Here is a 21,935-nt window from a genome sequence, read left to right as displayed (position 1 = left end):
TAATTTCAATTTTTCATTGATGGATTAATTGTCGTTTAGATGCTAGTACCTTTGGTCACATGCACTCTCTAAACAAATGAGCCTTATAGCATTACCGGTTGCTGCTTTTATCTTGTAACACAAAGGATAGGATGTCTTGGGTACTTCTTGAAGCTTTAATGGCTAACATACACTATCTCTTTCTTGTACATTTGTATAAAATCAATTATTGATCAAAATCATTGACAACACCTAGTTCTAAATAGTTGTTGAACCTTCTTTGTTTGTAGTTTTATTTTTTTCCCCCCAAATGTTGTTTTTTAACCAATTTTTTATCTTGTGAACATTAGGGCAGTTCACTGGAGGGATAGCTAAAACAGAAACCACAACTCCAGGTACATTGTGTAACGTAACATGATTGTTTTGAGGCCAAGTGTTGCATGGCTTCTATTAACAAACATTAAATCTGATTTTCTTGTGGTTTTCTTTACATTGTACCCGTGTCGCTGTATTCTTTATAGGAGTATTAATACTCAACAGTAACACAGTATTGCGAAAAGCTCTATGCATTCTCTTTGCTGGCTGACTAGTAAAATGGAGGTTTAATGATTATAAATAAGAGTTTTTCATGAAATGATCAGTGAGTCCATAGCTTTTTAACAGCTGGAGCTGAGCTCCGTTCATTCATTAAAATAACTTTTATAAAGTGGTTTGACCCATAACCTATATGACCCATTACCAGTCAAACACTAGATGTAATTAAAAACTTATACAACTCTTCAGGTTTCACTAATCCCTTACGAAAAATAACTGCAGTTTTTTCTGAAGTAATCCTGCAGTTTTTTGGACATGAAAAAACTATACTTTTACTGCAGTATTACTGCGCATTTACTGCACTTTTCTTTTCTTTTTTTAATATTGCAAACCTACAGTTGTACTTCAAAGTACTGTAGCTTTATTGCATTTGTACTTCCGTACAAAAATAACTGCAGTACAGTGAAGTACAAATGCAGTAAAAGTGCAGTATTGCAGTTTTTTCATGTCCAAAAAACTGCAGTATTACTTCAGAAAAACTGCAGTATTTTTTTGTAAGGGGTTGAAGTTCAAAGGACATCTCTGGTTTCAACTCATTGAGTTTATTATTAAGGACTTAAACTTGCATGCGTTACCTGCAAGAAAGGCTGTGCCTATATAACAGATACAGGTATAAAAGATGTAATTGGTGTTGGTCGTTTTATAATGCAATAATTAAGTTAAAACTGCAACTCTCCTACAAACTCAATTTCCAACCCTTGCTTTTAAGAAGAGTCCTATACATTATGGCTTATTCCAAATAGGAATTCTGCTATGTGTGTGATGCATGAAGCTAGGATTTGAGCATTCAGGTGTCAAAGCCACCCAACAATGGAAATTTTAAAGGAACAAATAATATAAAATGGTTAAAGATACTTATGGAGCTGAAAGCTGCTCATAGAAACCTTATTGGCCCTTTTTTTTTTTTAAGCGTACATTTTCTCTTTGTATGCATGATTTCCAGCCATGTTGGCTCTTGTGTGCACATTGATTTTGTACGTTATTTTTATTATGTAAATGCCAGCTGAAGAACCAGGAGGAGTAACAAAGACAAAAACCAAGGCACCAGGTACATTTGCATCCATTGTCAGATTTTGCTGATTGTTGAAAATCTGACGTTGATAGCTTAGCCTCAAAGCTGTTATTTCTTAACTGCTAGATTCCTCGTTTTTTGTTTTTTTTGTGATTTTGCAATGATTTTCGAAACCAGTAGTAATATTAAATAAATACTAATCTGTGAATTGATTTTTTTGCATTCATTTATATATATATATATATATATATTTTAATCTTTTATGTGCCCCAGATGTGATCTTAATTTAGTCGCTCCATTGGACCTTAACATAGTCAAATATTAAATTACTATTACACATTCTTTTGAAACAAAAGTCACAAAATACTCTCCTTCCAATGTTGTTTCTTAGACTTAGGGTTACCTAGAAAATATGCACTGTGCAGGCTTGTATCAAGCCATATTGCCTATATATAATTTCTGGGTCTTATTTGGGGGATGACACATTTCTTTTGGCTGGTTTTAATACAGGATTGTTACCCTTAGAGGTGTGATGCTATCGCCTCTTCTAACATAATTTTTCAACAAATGTTGAATTAGCAAAAGAGGAAGAACTGAGCATAAGAACAATAACATTTTGGGGGAGCACTAGTAGCAGTGAGGGTATCTTGCCTTCAACAAGGACTTCTGGTGTCATTACCTATTGTATACAGGATATACTGGCCTTAAGAATATAACTTATATAGTGTGGGTTTTCATATCTCATCAATAATTTGTGACCTCAATTTATTGTTTCCTAAATATGGGTTCTGTTAGAGAAGATGCACTAACTCAAAAGGTGTCCTGCACGATGTGGATATCTGCTCATATGCATGGTCATGTCAATGCATGGAGAACAGGAGGAGCAGTGCCCCCCAGGATGTTTTTTAATATAATCTATGAATGGTATTGCACAGTACATGAAAGTATGTGGAGCCATTTCATCTAAACTTTGGTTTTTTTTGCAACTGGTTCAAAATATCAACACAACGGAATACAGAAAAGCATGCCCTGTGTTGGTTCTTATTGTCAAAATGTGCCTTTTTGCGAAAGCAGCAGCCTATAATAGAGCTGAAGTTATGTGACTTGCATGCTTTGTGCTGAGAAGCATGCTTTGTGCATGTAAGAAATAGAAAAGATACAATTATCTCTATTTTGTGATGGCTCAGGAACTGGCAGTCCTTTGAAGCTTCAGCTGCTGCACGGGTATTATGGGAGTTGCATTCCATGGCAGCTTGTAGAGATGCCAGTTGCGTTTTGAAACATTTCATCTCACGGAATTAACGACGCATAATGCGGGGATTGCTTGACCCTTCTTGCAAGAGAACTTGCCTGGGGTTGGCCATTCCTAATGCATTGGGTGGTTGAGTTGACTATGAGCAAGGCAAAGCTTTACATTATTAAAAAAATCTGGGGACTGTGTTTAAGGGTACTAGGAATAGAGTTTCTGATGTTTACCAAAGTTAAATTCAGCATGGCAGCTGGAAGCTTATTGGGTCGCAAGGGCTGGCTGGCTGGGGTGGTAGGAATTTGGCTCTCAGGCAGTCAAATAGCGCTGGCCTGCTATTGAGGCCGGATTGCAGTAGGGGTCCTGTAATGTACTGTTCACTTCTTTACAACAATAACCCCACGTATTTAATTATCAGGTCAGAAGAGTTTTATAGAATGAACAATTTTTTTGGGAATGGATTCATCAATAACACAAATTTACTTTGACACTGGAAGGATTTTCATATTTCCATCAGTACATGGGGTTTTCTATTAACCATTTTCTTGTTTCATCCTGTTTCTGCTAACCTTATTTGCTGACTGACACGACACTCCTTTTGTATTTTAAAATGTAAAATACACGTAAAAGAAGATCTAAAAGAGCAAGTTCTAAAAGTGAAAGAGAAAGTGGTAGTCCAAACCAAGGAGCCTAAAACACAAGATACAAAGGAGCTTTTAAAAGACATCAAAGACAGGAAGCATGGTGAGCATGAGAAATCAAAAAAAGATACAGGGAAAGAGAAAAATGACAAAGAAGAGAGAGAACAAAGAAAGAAGAGAGATGAAAGACGCAGGCGAACCACCAGCAAGAAGACATCTGAGCCAAACCGAGAGAAAAAACTTGACAAAAGGGCATCCAATGAGCCCGATAATGAAGATTAAAAAGAAGTAAGCTATAGTACTTCAATGTCGTATAGCAAAAATAAAAAGAAGAGGCACTTCTATGGCTACTCTCACAGTCTATTTTAATTTAAGGAATGTTTTGCTGAAGTGGCTTGAATAATTATTAAAAAAAATAAAAAAAGAGTGAGAAGAAAAAGCCAATTTGCACTTACTGCTTATGTAGTTACTTGACTTTTGTTCTGTTTAATAATCTGTTTCAAAAGTGTACATAATGAACCATGAAGTGCTAAAAACCTGTCTGTGTTCTCTGCTAAAAGTCCTGTTTTGCTGTTTGGAGACTATTTTTTTTTTTTTATTCTTACAAAGTTAATTTCAGGTTGTTCTCTGTTGCACTTCAAAGGTTAATTTGCGACCGGTAAAATTGCTTAAACCACTGACCTACTCATCGCACACTAGGTCATGGTGATCACTGCTCTGCCTTTCCAATTTTAGTACTTAAGCATATGCAACACACAAGCAAAAAAAGTAAAATAATGATATAAAACTGTCCTTTTCATTAATAAATTATTACATGACTACAGACGGTACTGTTCATTTTTAAGGGACATGTATAAAGTGTGCTCTGGACTTTATGTGATGGAACATTTTGGTTGCATTTGGTCAGTTTTTCAGTTAAAAATATAGGAAAACCACACAGGACTTGCATTCGCTTTTTTGCTGATATTACAAACATCTCCATTTTTGTTTTTCCTAGACGAAATTTAAATATTTTCGTAAAAGCCAATTAATATTACTTTTAATATAGATTTTTGTCCGTCTAATGTCAATGGTGTTTACCTCTATCATCGGTTTTGTATCGTCCAGTTTTGTTTTCTCCATAACATACTAGTTGTTTTTCAATGCTTGTAAGCGTTATCCAAATGCCAGACATCCATGTCTCCTAAAATTATACTGTGGTTGCTTTTCCACGGTTTTATATTCACTTCAAAGCTTCTGCACAAAAAGGTGGAAAACTGACTTCTAAAATGTTCTGCTTAGCTCGTTTGTCTATCTTCAGTAAGCAGTTGAACATCTATGTTGATTTCATTTACATATAAATGTAATTTGAGGAACTTTCAGTTTTTACTTAGCAGCTACTTAAAATGCATTGCGTAGGCATAAGGCAATCCTATGTATAAGACAAAAACAAGGACAGAAAAAGGTTTGAGATTTTTACAGGCATATATGGGCAGGGGTAGGTGGACCAAATGGTTATCTGCCTTCAAAATTAAGTTTTTTTTTTTTTTGTTTGTTTTTTTAAATATTATCCACAGCGTCTGTGTCCCAAACACCTTGACATTTATCCCATGTCTGAGTTTCTGATGGCAGCTGTTCTTTCTTTTACATTTCTGATTCAGAGTATTCCTAATGTTTATCAATCATCGTTGACTGTAAGAACTGTATAAACATGAACAATTGTAGGTAATTGTTTGCCGCACTCTTTGGTTCACTTAAACCAAATTTTGATGGCATGAGCAAACTGGGGTAGAACTGGCCTAGGTTAATTCATGTGTGTATATGCAGTGACAAGAACAAGCAAGTAAACCCCTTTGGAAATACCAGCATTTATGTAAAAAGTTGTCTTAAAATATAATCTTCATCTAAGTTACAATAACGAACATACACAATATGTTTTAACTAAGAACGCACAAATGATTGTGTTGTTCTTGGCCATATTGAATACATTATTCAAACATTTACAGTGTGGTTTGGAGAAAGTGTGTGAAGCCCTAGACAAAATGTAATTGTAGTCCAGTCAAACATGTTGTTTGCTGTTCTCAAGAAGCATCTTCTGATGTGAACAAGAATTGTTGATTTCCATAAAGCTGGAAAGGGTTACATGGTAGTCCCAAGGAGTTTACATATTTGTATGTGGAAACCATTTAGTGCGGTGGCTCCTGTCTGTAGAAGCCAAGATGGCTCCAAGAGTAAAATAATTCTCAATGAGGTAAACAAAGAACCCTAGAGTGAGGGTTATTGCTGCGAACGGAGGTTCGGCCAGTTATTAAATGCAAGGGTTCCCTAACTTTTTCCACCAGGACTCTGAATGTTTAATGGGTGTGTTCAATTAAGATGTGAAAGCGTATACTTGTGCATTATTAGTTTAGGCATGTTTTTCTCTATATGTGACTTAAATGTAGAGCAGATAACGTTTTATGAATAATTAGGGGAACAATCAAGGTATTTCGAAAGGGTTCACTTACATTCTCTTGTGTATGTGTGAATGTATATTTTGACTCTGCTTTAATAAACCTCTTATAACTGGGAAATTCAGGACTGAAAGAAAGATCAATCTTAGAAGAACCGTCAGAAGACTCTGAAGAGAACGACCATCTAGAAGAGCCAGTCCATTCAGGTGAGATGTTGAGAGTACTACATGCCAAACACTCTCCTGGGGGGGGGGGGGGGGGGGGGAAGCACACGTTGGACCTTGTACAGTTTTGCCATCTGAATAAACACGAGTTCTTAGCTGTCAAATATACAAGTATCTTGCTTAAAGTATTGACTAAAAAGGTATATAATAAGAAACATTTAACAGTGCTTTGGTGCCAAAGATTCCAGTTGTACACAGGGGCGTAACTAGACGCCTCAGGGCCCGGGTGCGAGAATCTGTTAAGGGCCCCCCCACCCCTTCACCCCCCCACCCCCTCACCCCCCCCAAAAAAACATGATTTTTACCCAACAATTTTTTTTCAACTAATTCAACAAATTCAATTTACATATTGAATCATAATCAAAGAAAAAGGGGCGCATGTACAAAGTACATAATCCAGGGGTGTCCAAGTTTTTTCTGCAGTGGGCCACTTCATCAGAATTGTATACATGCGCGGGCCGCACTCATTTTTCACTGTGACAAAAAATATGGCCTTTAATAAAATATGCAGATTAAAATAAAGTAAAATGACACAAAACCTTTACTCTTCCTCTCACTGATTTCTGGGCCTTGAAAGTTTTGCGACTACAAATTCAGGATTCCCTAGATTTATTCTAGGGATGAACTAAAATGAAAATTCTGGACCAAAACATTCAGGGTTCACTTAGCCAAAACCGAAAATGACCCCCACCTTTAAAAATAATAATAAAAACTCACATGTTTAATAAAAGTAGGTAACACACAATTGGACAAAATTAGCAATATGACTTGGCATGATAGGAGTGTGATTGCTGTTAGCCTAGGCAACCAGTAAATGCTGGTACCTAGGCATGATGGGACTGTGCTCGCTGTGATTGCTGTTAGCAATCACACTCCTATCATGCCAAGTCAGCCAGTACATGCTGGTACAGGGTGGCTGTAAGTGATGTGCAGACCCCATACTGCTGGCAGCATCACTACACAAGGGGGGCAGCTAGCTAGGTTTCAGCATGTACTGGCTGACTTGGCATGATAGGAGTGTGATTGCTAACAGTAGTCACAGTCCCATCATGCCTAGGTTCCAGCACTTACACATCCATCCAGTAAATGCTGGAACCTAGGCATGATGGGACTCTGATTGCTGTTAGCAATCACACTCCTATCATGCCAAGTCAGCCAATACACGCTGGTACAGGATGGCTGTAAGTGATGTGCAGACCCCATACTGCTGGCAGCATCAATACACAAGGGGGGCAGCTAGCCAGGTTTCAGCATGTACTGGCTGACTTGGCATGATAGGAGTGTGATTGCTAACAGCAATCACAGTCCCATCATGCCTAGGTTCCAGCACTTACACATCCATCCAGTAAATGCTGGAACCTAGGCATTATGGGACTGTGATTGCTGTTAGCAATCACACTCCTATCATGCCAAGTCAGCCAGTACATGCTGGTACAGGGTGGCTGTAAGTGCAGACCCCATACTGCTGGCATTATCACTACACAAGGGGGGCAGCTGGCCAGGTTTCAGCATGTACTGGCTGACTTGGCATGATAGGAGTGTGATTGCTAACAGCAATCACAGTCCCATCATGCCTAGGTTCCAGCACTTACACATCCATGCTATCACACACACACACACACACTCATTTATTCATATAATCATTAATTCACAGATTCATTCCCTCAATCACACACACTCATTCAAACACCCTCCCCACCCCCTTACCTGTACTGCAGCTCCCTCGATGCCGCTCACAGACTTCAGCAGGGGGCGCGGCCTCCCTCTGCCTTCTCTGCTAAAGCACAGAGGAAGTAGGAAGTCACGTGAACTCCGCTTCCTCCGTGCTGTCCAGAAGACCCTCCCACAAGTAAGTAGCAGGGCTTGAGGTGCGGCTCGTGTAAGATCGGTTGCCCTGGCTGCCGATCTTACGCGGGCCGCACCTCGAGGTCTCGCGGGCCGCATTTGGCCCGCGGGCCGCATGTTGGACGCCCCTGCCTTATTTAAAAAAAAAAAAAAAAAACGTAAAAAAAAAAAGATTTCGGGCGGCCCCTTGGCTTGGGCCCCCCCTGCCGCCGGGGCCCGGTCGCAGTCGCGACCCCTGCGACCCCGGTAGATCCGCCACTGGTTGTACAGATATACAAAGATGCCTTCCAGCCATCAGCTATGAAGGAGACATTCTCTGAATCACAAATAAAGACAGAGAACCTTATTTGGCAATATTTATGAAGTAGAAGGATTGTCAATGATTACTACTTAGGGCTTTACTAAAAGTGACTTTAGTGCCAAGTGGTTTTATCACTATAGCAATGAATGGAACGGCCAGGTGGAACTGCTCAAGCTTTTGCACCAGAATAATTTTTATGCATAATCTTCATTGTCTCTTTGCGAAGGGTGTTGACGTGTTTATATTCACATCTTCCAAATGTATACCTTATTACAACGAAGGGAGAAAATCAAATCAGCTATAACATTAACAATCCTAAGACATACATTTATAAGGAGAAGAGGTCCCTGCTCTTGGGCACCTAACATCTATTAGGAGGTTTGGCGGGGGGGGGCAATTAAAAAGAAAGAAGGCAAATTTAGAATTCAGTAGCCTGGAGATGTTGAAGCATGGGAGAAACCATTTCAGTACATGGTGAAAGACAGGAGAGATGGAGCTTACTATTACATACATATATTTAAATTTTAAGAGATAAGTCTGAATTAATAATTGATAATAAGACTTTTACATCTATCTAAAATTCTTGTATGGCTAGCTAGATCAGAATAATACAGCTGCAGGGGTATTGATGTTATAGCTATGAGGTTTCTGCAGTGCATACAATTTCACATAGTCAGCTATCTGTAATCCTATAACCATGCCAAAGCTGGAAGTCTGACAGATCCTGACGTATAATGACTACATTTGGCTTGAGTCGCCTATTACAAATGGATCTAGCAACAGAGTAAAGTATGTGGAGCCCAAAGTATTACATTCATCTTGACATGTCAAATATTTTGTGCTAATGCACTTACAATTAGAGCAACCAGTAAATTGCTATTTAAAGTGAATACATAATACATTTTTGTTCCAACACGCAGTAATTTACCTGTACCCCACTGCTTTCAGCCAGAAGGTGTATTGATGTACCAGTTCTTTAAGGCGACTGGAAAGGTTCCGTTCCCTACAGTCTGTGAAACCAGAGCCGGCCTTAAGTGTTCTGGCGCCCTGTGCGGACTACTCCTCTAGTGCCCCCCATCCCCTTCTCACTGCCCCACCCACTCTGCCGCTTTTACTGCCTCCCGTCCTCTGCCCCTTCTCGCTGCCCCCCTCCTCTGCCCCCTATCCCTACTTATCTCGTTGCCGGAGTCCTGCGGTGGCAGCGGGAGGCGTCCGTCTTCCCGATCTGCCGCGGTGCACGCTTCACAGCTGAGCACCAGAAAAATTCCGGCGCTCAGCATGAAACGCCGGCACCGCGACTGAGTCACGGAGCGTGAGGGGCGCCGAGCGGTTGCTGCAAAACTTCACGAGCGACCACTCGGCGCCCCTATTTGGGACTTAAATTGAAACATCGTATTTTTTGGGTTTTTTTACTTTATTTAACATCCTCCATGTTAAATAAAGTTAAAAAAAAACTTTAATATGGAGGGTGTTAAAGTTTAAAAAAAAAACTAAAAAAAAACCCGATGCTTTAATTTAAGTCCCAGGCAGGCGCCCCTGTTGGCATGGCGCCCTGTGCGGCCGCACAAGTCGCACACCCCTAAGGCCGGCCCTGTGTGAAACATTTGAAAAAGTATTGTACTGCTGCAGATAAAGAAAAAATGCTAATTAGTTACACTATTTAGATACACTATCTGAAATATTGCAGAAGAAAAGTTTGTGTATTTATACAAAGATAATTTTATTTCCATAAGCCCTATTTTTTAAAGGCTCTGCATTATTGCTGTGAGTAATTGACATTACAGTAAACATTTTGTAATGCTTTACGTGTTTCTCATACTATCATGTCATACGTAATATTATGAATGACTTCTTACCTGACTGCCTGAGAATTTTTCCATTCACCACAAGGAGCTAAAAATTTCCAGGCCCATTCATACACCTATACAAATACTGGCCAGAAAAATAATTCTTGTAATGAATGACAGTAACTCATCACAACTTAAATATATTGTTGACTCACCTGTGCTCCGCAACGGTACACTAGTAAGAAAAGCCCCAACTGTGTACAGGTGCGTCAACAATATATTCAAGTCATCAGGAATTATCTTTGTTGAACCCTTTATTGAGTCACTTCACTAAGTGAGTTTAACCCTAGAGTAAATGCGTAGGATATGGGGTTGACCAAGTAGACACAAGATGTCCCATGTCTGGTGTCACTTTAATCCCTCTTAAACCATAACTGAAATTGTTGGGTAGTGAGGATCAGCTGCTTAGACATTTAGGTTTATGTACTAAATATAGTTGGAACAGGAGGGTTAACATGAGTTAGTTGTAGTTTTTTCTTTTTAGAAAGAAGGCAAAATGCTGGCCCTATATAATGCATAATTCAATGGATTAGAGCACTTTGAAGAAATAGTATTTTACCAAAATGCTTTTGTTTTTTGGGGGGGGGGGCAAATATGGACAGCATAATCTTAAACGTGGCTTCTATGAAAATATCAACATTTTGTGAGGTTCTTTTCTAAATTTAACTGTCACAAAATTCTGCCCACCTTCTGTGGTCTGCCATAATGAAAATTACTCTGGCACTCAACATGTTAAAGGGAACAGTGGCTTGGCTCATTTTGACAGCTCCCTGATATGTGTATTAAATAGGAAATGTCATTTACCTCATTTTTATTTCTCTTCTCACCATCCTTTGCTTCCTGATTGTGTGCAGATGTTATCAGCGATCAGGATCTGGCAGATGCAATGAATGTGATTCATGAGAAATTAAAGAATACGCAATATGGTACGACTGTGTTTTGTTACTGTCCAGGAAGACAGAGTTTATTTCACGTTAAACGATAGCCTGAACGTATCACGTTTCATAAAAGCTAGTCTTTAAATGGTGGATCCCCATTTGGCGCTAGTAAATATCCTGTATCTCACGGTAGAATACATTGTCGAATGTATGTTGTATTTTTTGTTTTTAATTAACTGCAGTAAATATCGTGTCGGTTCAACATGGGCGAATCAGCAGAAGACATTCTACTTAGTCTTTAGAACCCTTTAAAGAACTTGGCAACGGGTTCTAAACTGACAATTACTGCTACTAAATTAATGTAGGACAATAAAACAAGACCCCCCCCCCCAAGCATCATGTGCCCTGCAGATCATTTCTATGCAATATCAAAAATTACTAAAGCAATGTGCCTTCCTAGAATAGCTGTATTGTACGAATGTTGCATGTATGCATAGCCTACAGAACTCCAGCAACCACTTTTGTCCATACAGATGTAAGCTTTTTATTCATGTTGGACATTTGCAAAACAATTAGCATTAAAGGAGACTGCCTTCTAATTATTCAGATATAGATGACCAGGACCTTGCAGATGCAGTGGAAGAAATTTTTCGTCACTCCCATCATGGTATGATACAGCTTTATATTTCCATTACCTGTTTTGATGTGTGATAGTGCTGTTCTTTATACATATGTTCTAGATTACGGGCTGCACTATGGCAGTTGCCGTTTTGAGTCACAAGTTAACCTGTTTGATTTCTGGGTGATAAACATACCCGATATAAAACATTTCAAAACTTGATAGCAAGGACATTTTAACACAATTAACAGTTTCATTAGAGAATACTATATTCTTGTATAGAACGTCATCCGTTGTGCATAGAATCAATCGCCTCCCACTATCAGCCCAAATTCGCCAGAACAATGTGAAGAAGAATAAAATGTAACGTTTCTGTTGGTCTGGTTTAAATCCATGCAAAGGAAACATCCATTCTTAAAGAGACCGTTTACTGTCCCTGACAGCCTCCCCAAGGAATAATGTATGATAAAGTACTTTGTGAGTACTACGAAAGGGCTTATCTTTGGTAAAAACGTGGGCGCCCCACCTCCTCCATGGTCCAACGACTCTCACCGCTGATTGGCAGGAAAGAGCTCCCCTTAAAATGAATAGGAGCACTTTCCATGCGTGTGCCGATATATTTAACTGAGACAGGGCTGGAGCTGACTGGTAGCAACGATATCACATGCAAATAGATGTGTTTGGAGAAAATACACAAGGGGCTCCAGAACAATTTCAAGGGACCTCTCAACTATTGTATGCATATGACTGCTTGAGTGTCCCTTTAAACTGTTATTTATTTTCTTCCACATCAACTTGTATGTATATTGGGAAGACAAAAAAAATAATAATAATTTAACAGTGCCCAAAAGAATACTATTTTGTATAATAAGAAATTAAGAAAGGTATGCAATACTCCTAGAATAGTACTATTCCATTAACATGTTTCAATGCTCACAAGCTGGTAGAAGTGAACTAAAGCCTCACTCCATTTTTTCCATGGAGTCCGTTGTTAAAATATCTTGTTGAAAACTAAATACACCCATGCTTTACTCATCACCAAGTCTTCTTCTTTTTTTTTTTTCACCTTCAGATAATGTAAAGGACTTAGACCTAGAAGACGCACTAGAGGCTGATGTTCATGAATCATTACACTCTGTACATGGTATATTTTTCAGTTTTTTATTTATTAAAAATTAATTTTTCTCATACCTTGATTTTTTGCTATCTAGTAAAGAAATCTGACTCATTTTAGTTATGTGTAATTGTTATGATTTTGATTTATTCTGTTAAATGTCACATCCAGAATGTATTAATTGTTAAACATTTATTGTATTCAACCTTATGGCGTTTGTTTACTAAAGGGAGCGTTTGCAGCTGGAGTTGTGGTTTCAACTCCTTCACTTCCTCATTCGTTATGATGGACCGGCACAGTCGCTCAGTTAAGGGCCCAGCTGGTCACATATAATGCATAATTCAATGGGTCAGGAGATTTTAGCTACACATTACACAGGGCCTGCAAACCACCCACTGGGGTTTGTCCCTTCATAATGTATAGGGAAGTCAAAGAGCTGTGACTCAGGTCCTCCTGCAAGCTCTCTCTTTAGTGAATAAATAACTACCTTTCATTTGAACCTGCATCAGAAACAATGATCTATGTATAATATGTACATAATATGTAAATAACAACATTTTTATTCTATTTTAAGAGGAACGCAGTGAGCCTGTAGATGATGAAGAACCACAATCAGAAGATGAAGTTCTTTCAGATAATGGGGAACCAGAAACGGAAGACGTCACTGTGGATGTCGAAGAACCAATAGTGGAAACAAGAGTAGAAGAATCAGCAATGGAATTAGAAGAACCAGTAGAAGAATTAGAGCCGGAAGAGGTTGAACCTGTAGAAGAGCAACATACAGAAGCTGTAACGGAACCAGAGGAGGATGAGGTAGACTCGGGACCAGAATCTTTAGGCATACATGATGCTGAAGAGGTCTTGGAAACAGAGGAAGTGCCAGAGCAAGAAACTTTGGAAGTCACAGAAACTGGAGAAGCCGATGTAGAAGAAACCATTTTTGAAGATGAGCCAGACATAGCAGCTTCTGAAAACACAGCGTCTGAGTATAAAGAACCTGAAGCCCCTGTTATAGATGACTCTGAAGAGGAAGATCTTAATTTGAATGAGAATGTGCCCGAATCAGAGGAGCCGGTCAATGAAGATGAAAACAAAGACTTTTTAGATGATGAAAATACACAAGGAGCTGTTGAGGACGAATATACACCTGACGATGCAGGTATTGTTTAAAGAAACAAAAGGCATTATTTTAACTAGAAGCCCCGGAGTATTGCATTACGAATGACTTATTCCCAGTATAAAATCCTGACATCTCATGTACTCATGTAAAGGTGATCCTAGCAAATGATGAAACTAGTTTCTATTACCTACTATTTGTAGGTCTTCAGAAAATGTGCTTTTCAGAATACTTCACTTCACAGACATGATGATTCTGTTAGTGCCACAAGGTGTCAGTAGAATATAATTTTGATACTATCACTTGTGTAGGTACATTGGACATTTTAGTTCACCAGCTTCATCTACGCATTGTGCAGGGGGAAGCAGCACTTATTGAAGAAGATGTTTTTTTTGGTCCTTCATAGTAGATCCTGAACATCGTTAAAGTCTTTTGTAATAATGTTACTTAAAGCATACCTCCTATGTATTTGCAAATATTACTCTGATGGATTAAACTTCTATTTTTTTTTTCTGTTTTAGAAGAGGAACCCCAGGCTGATGAGCTTGCAGGTATGTAGATTAAGAGGAAGCATGGATTATATAAATAACAACAAAGCTCAAAAAAAATGCACATAGAATAGTTTTAATTTGATATATTTTTGATATCCCTGTACAGCTTGGTGGTATGACACAGGCATTAAAATAGAAGAGGGCTGGCACCTTCTGGCCCGTAGGGGGCAGATAAAGCCAAGTGGCCCCTTCACCTCACTCCGGTAACTAACCCACACATACACATACACGCTCATGCTAACACACACTTACGCATACACTCTCACATTTTTACATGTGATCACACAATGTCCAAGTCCGAATGGCCCTTTTTTAAGAATTTTAGAGCAGCCCAAGGTGGAAATGACCCCCAGGCCAACACATCCCTGTTTAAAATGGTCTGAATTAGTCCATTGCAAATAATCTTCCAGTCTTGAGTGATCAGGCACAATGGCAAGGACAAACGTGTAATGTAAACTTTAACATTCATGACAATTCTATAGTGTAATTCACCTTTTTCATAAATCAAAATATACTTACCTCTTTTCTCTTGTTGCTGTATGTATGGGTTTCTGCTTTCATCTAACTGATTGTTTCAAAGATCCTCTACCATGTACACTGCTAAATTGAATGTTTGTACCTAAATGCAGCATTAAATGCCATTCCTAATACTGTAGAATGCCTACACCTTTCCCAGAAAGAATAGTTTAATCATTTCCAATTTTGTATTATTGATAGATATATATATATTGGGAGCACTTAATAGTCATGTGACACAAAAGCATGTGACTATAATCATGGTATAGCAAAGTTCATATGCCCAAGTAAATTTCTGCATACAAATAATAATATATTATTTGTATCTTCTTTAGATACTCCAGAACCTGAAGAGGAGATTGAAGAGCCTACACCAGAAACACCAGGTACCAATATTTTCCCCAGTTCAGCTGATAATTCAATTTTCTTTAAAAATGCATTTTAGGTGACTCTTAGGTAACCACTATTGCTGTATTTTTCTTACATTTTTTTATTTTTAATAACTGTTGAATATTGCAGTAATTGGCTGCTTGCTTTATAAGATGCTGAGGTTGCAAGAACGTTTGCCAATTAGCTTTATAAGAGTGTCCGTCCATCCAGCTGGGTCTCAAAGGATTTGGTATTGCGATGTTATTAGAGTATATGGGAAGCTAGCTTTTTCCCCCAAAGAGGTGTAATGTTTTCTTTAGCACCCCTGTAAATTTTCACTTGTATTTTCAGATACAGAAGCAATAGAAGAAACAGAGCTTAGTGATCTAGAAGAAACTCTCTATGGTAATAATCTCTTTTTTATAACAAGCCCATTATAATTTGCAAACTCATCTCTGATGTAATCTGGATAAGTAAGACTTGAATATTAATTTATTTTTAGTTACTAATATTCATGAAAAGCACAAAGCAAAAACAAGCAAGTAGATTCTAATTTTTTAACCATCCCCTGTAATTATATTTTTTATTAATAATAATAATTAGGGCTGAAACAACGAATCGATAAAATCGATAATAGTGCTGGGTGCAAAGTGCCGGGTGCAAAGTGCCGGGTGCAAAGTGCCAGGGCTGGGTGCAAAGTGCCAGGGTGCAAAGTTCTGGGTGCAAAGTGCCAGGGCTGGGGCAAAGTTCTGGGTGCAAAGTGCCAGGGCTGGGTGCAAAGTGCTGGGTGCAAAGTGCCAGGGCTGGGTGCAAAGTGCCGGGTGCAAAGTGCTGGGTGCAAAGTGCCAGGGCTGGGTGCAAAGTGCCAGGGGTGGGGCAAAGTGCTGGGTGCAAAGTGCCAGGGCTGGGGCAAAGTTTCTTGAACAGTAATAGTCCACCTCTTTTCAGAATGTTTGCGGGTATTTTGTTTCATAAATATTGTGTTTGGGTTTTTGTACTTTGAACATATTGGTTTTTTATTACATCATAACAAAATAAGAATGTTAATGTAAATTTTAAGTTGTTTTTTAACATCCAGTTCATTAAATTTTAAATAAACAAAAAAGTTGCATATTGTTTTTTTTTATCCGATTAATCGATTAATCGAAAAAATAATCGGCCAACTAATCGATTATTAAAATAATCGTTAGTTGCAGCCCTAATAATAATAATATCTTTTATTTACATAGCACCAACAATTTACGCAGCGCTTAATACAATACATATATTCAAGGGGTATGACAAGATGAGAATTGACAGACTAAGACAAACCGATACATTAGGTGGAGAGAGCCCGGCTCGCAAGCTTACAATCTTGATTATATGATATGAAAATCATATAACATAGGCTTTAGATTTTTGTTTCCCCTTTTCGGTTCCTTTAAAGATCTCATTCTGATTGCCTGTTGTTAATGGCCAAATATTAGAACTAATTTTTTTTTTTTTTCCACAAAACAGATTCTGCTCCTGAAGAAGAAGGTAAGTGCATCGAGATTGTTTTTCCTTGTGTAAATATACAGATTTCCTTCTTTTAAAATAAAAATTAAAATAAAAATAAAATGCATCTTGTGTTTGCAGTGGTATATGATTGTTTATGAAAGTATTTGCCCCTACTTAATTGAGCCCACTTTAAGAATCCTAATTATTTATTTTTATATCTGAAGAAGTTCCTGTTGCACAAGAAGATTTAGAAAGAGGTAAGAATTTACCATATATTTTTTTGATACGATAATTTTGTCTTTTTGCCTGTAGTCTTATGTCTTTTAATTCTTCATTCCAGACGAAGCTCTGTCTGAGGAAGAACTGTACAGGACAGGTGAGTGTATATTCAGGCTCATTGACCTTATTGTTACTCATCATACCCTGTTAGAACCAGGCTCCCCCAGCATTGTAGGACTTCATGATGTCTTCTAGTGAACCCCTGCGTCTTTACCATATTTTCCGTTGATTTTGAAAGGTTACGCTTAAGATAAGACATTGCAGTATACGAGGACTGGAGTTCTGAATATGTACCCTATCATATGTAATTTGTAAACCCAGCCTATATAAATACTTTATATCAATTGATACTACAGAATAAAAAGCTGTGTATAGGAGTTGTGACAATACATGAGTCCCAAACAGTAAACAGCTGTTCTTTGTGTGTTGTTTGTTGTCTGATCCTCTACTTGTAAGTTATCACACTCCATATGGAGTCTGTTGAGCATGATACATTTCGGTCAAGCCCATACACCAGCATGGAGAATAGGCTTTACCATCACTGGGCAAAAGGCCCTACCTTAGATATTCTTTTACCTGGTCCTCTTCTGTAGTTTCTTATGTACTTGTGGTTTGATCTTTTGCAAGTTTTGCAGATTTTGCTCAATTATAATATGTGAAAATGTCTTGTTTTGCAGAAGAAATTTTGCATGCAGCAGAAGAGCAACAAGAAGGTTGGTATCTGTTTGTGTACTGGTATCCTAAAGCCTTTTAAACTCTTGTGGGAATAGTGATCTTGTGGTGATGATTTATTGTATGGAGAGCATACGTTTGGGTATTACAGAATAAATCTTGTTCATTTCATGTTTCTTGAATGACTTGAAGATAAGATATACCGTATTTGCTCGATTATAAGACAAGGTTTTTTCAGAGCAAATGCTCTTGTCTTATATTCAAGGTCGTCTTCTAATCAGACCTCAAATGACTACAAGACTAAGATCCAGATCACCCGCAGTGCTGCAGGGGACCTGGATCCTCCTCTTTGGCAGTCGATGGAGGTCTGTGCGATGCGGGCAGACAACCTCTGCTGCTGTCGGTACTTCCTCTGGGGCTTCTATGACGGAGCGCTAGTCACATGACCTTCCGATGCTCATTCATAGAAGCCCGGCAGAAGTGCCGGCAGCAGCGGAGGTTGTCTGCACGCTTTGCGCAGACCTCCACCGGCTGCCCCACTAGACACCAAGGAATCTGAAGCACGGGGGACAAGTCTAGGGAAGCGCTGGTAAGTCGGGGAGGGTAATAGTGGGGGGTATCAGGGCTTTCTGGAGGCAGAGTGGCATATAGGGTGTTAAAAGGAATATCAGGGAGGCAGAGTGGCATTTAGGGGGTATAAGGCATATCTGGGGGGGGCAGGCTGGCAAATAAAAGGAAATAAAAACAATAATTGCATTTTTCTCAGACATAGTTTTTATTAAATCTGAAAAAATAGTTTACATGTAAATTAATATTTACTAGTAAAACCTTTTTCTTATAGTGTTGTCTTATATCTAGACCTTTTCTTTTCCTAAATTAATATTCAAATTTTTGGGGGTCGCCTAATAATCGAACAAATACGGTACATTTTCCACAGTTTTATGAATAAAAATCAAAATAAGATTGTTAGACACAGTGGCAAATTTTATATCTTAATCGTTGGATTTATTTCTAATAATTACTTGATAGAAATGAGCTTTGTGTAAAGTAGAACTAGGTGATAATATACAAGTTGGCCTGGTATGTGTATGAATACTGGACTTGCACGCTCATCACAATTCAGTCTGGTTAACGATGGTACAGAAACAAAAGGTTTGCAGAGATGCCTAGTTTATTTTATACATTTCTACATTTTGTCAGTAAAATTAAAAAATGTTTTTCCCCTGAACAGATGAGAGGTTGCAGGAAGAGCAAATCGCAGAGGAGTCAAATGAAGCAACCGGTATGCGCTATTTAACCAAAACTGCTTGCTGGGTAGTAGGGCAAAAGACTGGGGATCCTCTTCATCCAATGGCTACAATAATCTTACAGTATTTACATATTATATGTGGAAAAGCATAAGCTTTTTTTCGCTTCCATTGCAGACCATTTAATGATATAACATGGAAAATTTGGTGTAAAACTGTGAGGCTGAGTCATTTGTGAATATATGTTAATCATGATGTTGGAGCAGTCACCAAAGGGTTAAGCTTAGGGCTGAGTTTTTTGTTCAAATCGCATACAGATACCTAGGTTTATTTAACAGTTTTTTAGAATAATTTGCTGTTTTTAGTTGATCATTTTGATAAAGGCGTCCTGTGCTCTTTGTGGAGCACCGGATAGACAAAAAAGATTCTCAGCACAAACCTGTAATGGTTGACGGCTTTCTTAGGTGACCTTTTTTAACGTTTCATGATGTCGCTTGATGCAACTCTCATCAATCTAAGTGTTCAGCTGGGTATAAATCCATAGGTCCTCCACAGATGTTTAGAGGCTTTACAATACCCTTAAGCTTTTCCATACCTTTTACTCCAGTAAGGTGCTTAGAGTTTTAAAGTTACAGATCTAGAAACGGGCAACGTAGGTATTCATTTTCAGTATTATGTTGGCTATGGCAAAACTAAACATTGCTAATTACCATCGCCTGTGTTGAAACCGGCGGGTCTAGTTAATGCATGTGACGGGCGTAGCTCGTTGATGTTTTTTTTTTTTTCCGTTGACCCTCATCATAGCTGTGTTTTGTTTGCAGAAACGCAAGCTGAAGATGTCAGAACAGATGATGTCAGAGGTATGTACAAACTAATCGTGGCAATGAGTACCGCATATCTCCCGGGCGTCCCTCTTTACGAGGGACAGACACTTTTTGGACCCAGGCCTTTCTGTCCCGGTTTTCTAGGGGCTCGGAATGTTTTGCTGGGTATGAGTGAATCGCAGTGTTCTACGGCTCTGAAACAGCCAATAAAATAGAAGCAATTTAAATAAATAAAATGCTACCTTGCCAAAATCCGTTATCGATTACTTAGCAGGTCCCAGACCCCAGCTCTATCCACGCACCCCTAAAACATGTTCCTCTTTGGCCATTTGAAATGTTAGGAAGTATGGTCAACCTTAAGCAATTGCGTTGTTAACAGCAAAACATGACATTATTATATAACATTTTATTTAAAGAACACAGGCAGGTTCTGTAGCTCAATAAGGAGAGGAGTGTAAATGATTACGTGTTAAAATGGACAATAACGTCGGCACACATTGAGGCTGGTACAGTACGGGATGAGCGCCCTGTTCTTATGAGCTTACAGTCTGTTTAGAGAGCAATGAGTTGTGGTGAGCTGGCAAATTTTTGTAGTAGGCTGATAATCTCTAATATCCTATTATGTTCGCCTACATTAAAGGATAAATTGTCCCTGTTTTTTTTTTTTTGTTTTTTGTTTTGTTTTTTTTAAATATTCTTAAAAAGTTGATATGAAATAGTTTGTTTCACCTTGACCATTAGCCTGTGATAAATATCCGGTCTGGAAGATATTGAGACTATATTTCTCTTGCAGAAGATAACACATTGGCGTCAGAGAAACAAGTAGAAGAACCAGCAGGTAAATAAAGTGACGAGGGTCACAAAAAACAGGCTAATAATATAATGTATTTTTCTCACTATTTATATATACGGTACGGTTTCTAATAATACCAAATCTTATTGATGTTCATAATAGGAAACAATTTCCCCGTTTTGTATACTTGTTGCTCATATCGCCCCCGTAAAATCAAGTAGTGTATATGTGTTCTTACTGTTTGCAGAGAGTTGTGCTTCTTAATTATCCTGTCTCTCCTATGTGTATAAATGTGGTGTATAAATGCGTAGTTTGGAGGTGAAACTCCTTTTACGTTCTAGTGCTCCCTAATGATTTTCATCGGTAAAAGCTTGATTTCCTCATCTTCCTTTACCACGTTTTCTGGTTACCTCTATAATTAAAACCTCTAGTGATCATCTCCTGAGCAAACTGATTTGTACAGAAACTGCTTTGCAATTTAATTCATGATTCATTTGGTAAGCGCCTACTTCTCAATGTAAACGTCAAGCAAATGGAATAGAAATCTCTTAAAATACAGTTTTTTTTATCAATGCCTGAATCATACAGTGTGATTGTGTATTGATTATGTTGCTATATCTTGATGCAAATAGATTTTTTTATGTGGATCTTATAAAACAAAACAACAACAAAATAAAAAAAGTCTGAAACATCAGCCCGAATATAGAAAACAACGTTAGCTGCCAAACTTTTTTTTTTTTTTTTTACTAATTAGAATGTATTTGCATTGTCAGATGACGCTGGGCATGGTAATCATTTGGCCTAGCCGTATTTAATTTTCTTTGGGCGCTGTGTTTATTGGAGGGGGTCCTAGAGCTTGTCAGCCAAGGGAAACCTGGTCAGAAGACAACTACAAAGGTCAATTTTAGTTGCCTGCGGCAATAAACCGAACAGCATGTCTACAGTGTAAAAGTTGTGATGCAGTTCCCATTTGACGAGTTTGGTCATGGAACTTGACCGTATCCCAAACATCAATCAGCCTGTTGGGTACAAATAGTGTTTTCCAATGTTCTGGCAAAAGCCTTATGAAAATGCTTCTGGTTGATCCTTAATTTAGATCTCCCCTTATTTTTACAGATACTTAAGAAGTTCATAACGACTGCCCCTACATCAGGAGAACCAGCCCCAGTCAAATTCTTCACAAGGGGAGCTGATGTTTTCATAGAAGTAAATTGCAAAGCAGTTCCCGGCATTGTGGGAGAGAACACTAATGTTGCAAATGGAAATCCTTTAGGGGACAATGTTTTAGAGGTTTCTATTTTTTGGTTTTTTTATATTGTGTTTTTAGTCTAGGAAATGCAGGTGTTTTTTTTTATT

General features: G+C 38.3%; 1 protein-coding gene across 1 annotated transcript in view; it reads left to right on the top strand.

The window, feature by feature from the left end:
* LOC149305434 (aspartyl/asparaginyl beta-hydroxylase-like) overlaps positions 1 to 21,935 on the top strand; it is a 49,760-nt gene that overhangs the window by 7,722 nt on the left and 20,103 nt on the right. Inside the window, exons 6-8 of the mRNA XM_089477505.1 lie at positions 2,381 to 2,529; positions 6,030 to 6,110; positions 12,691 to 12,762. Of these exons, the coding sequence (XP_089333631.1) occupies positions 2,381 to 2,529; positions 6,030 to 6,110; positions 12,691 to 12,762 (302 nt within the window). The remainder of the gene's footprint in view (positions 1 to 2,380; positions 2,530 to 6,029; positions 6,111 to 12,690; positions 12,763 to 21,935) is intronic.

Source organism: Sceloporus occidentalis, unplaced genomic scaffold (assembly GCF_023333645.1).
Source record: "Sceloporus occidentalis isolate IW3139 unplaced genomic scaffold, rSceOcc1.0.p SCAF_11, whole genome shotgun sequence".
NCBI lineage: Eukaryota > Metazoa > Chordata > Lepidosauria > Squamata > Phrynosomatidae > Sceloporus > Sceloporus occidentalis.
This window is presented reverse-complemented; position numbering and strand designations above follow the sequence as displayed.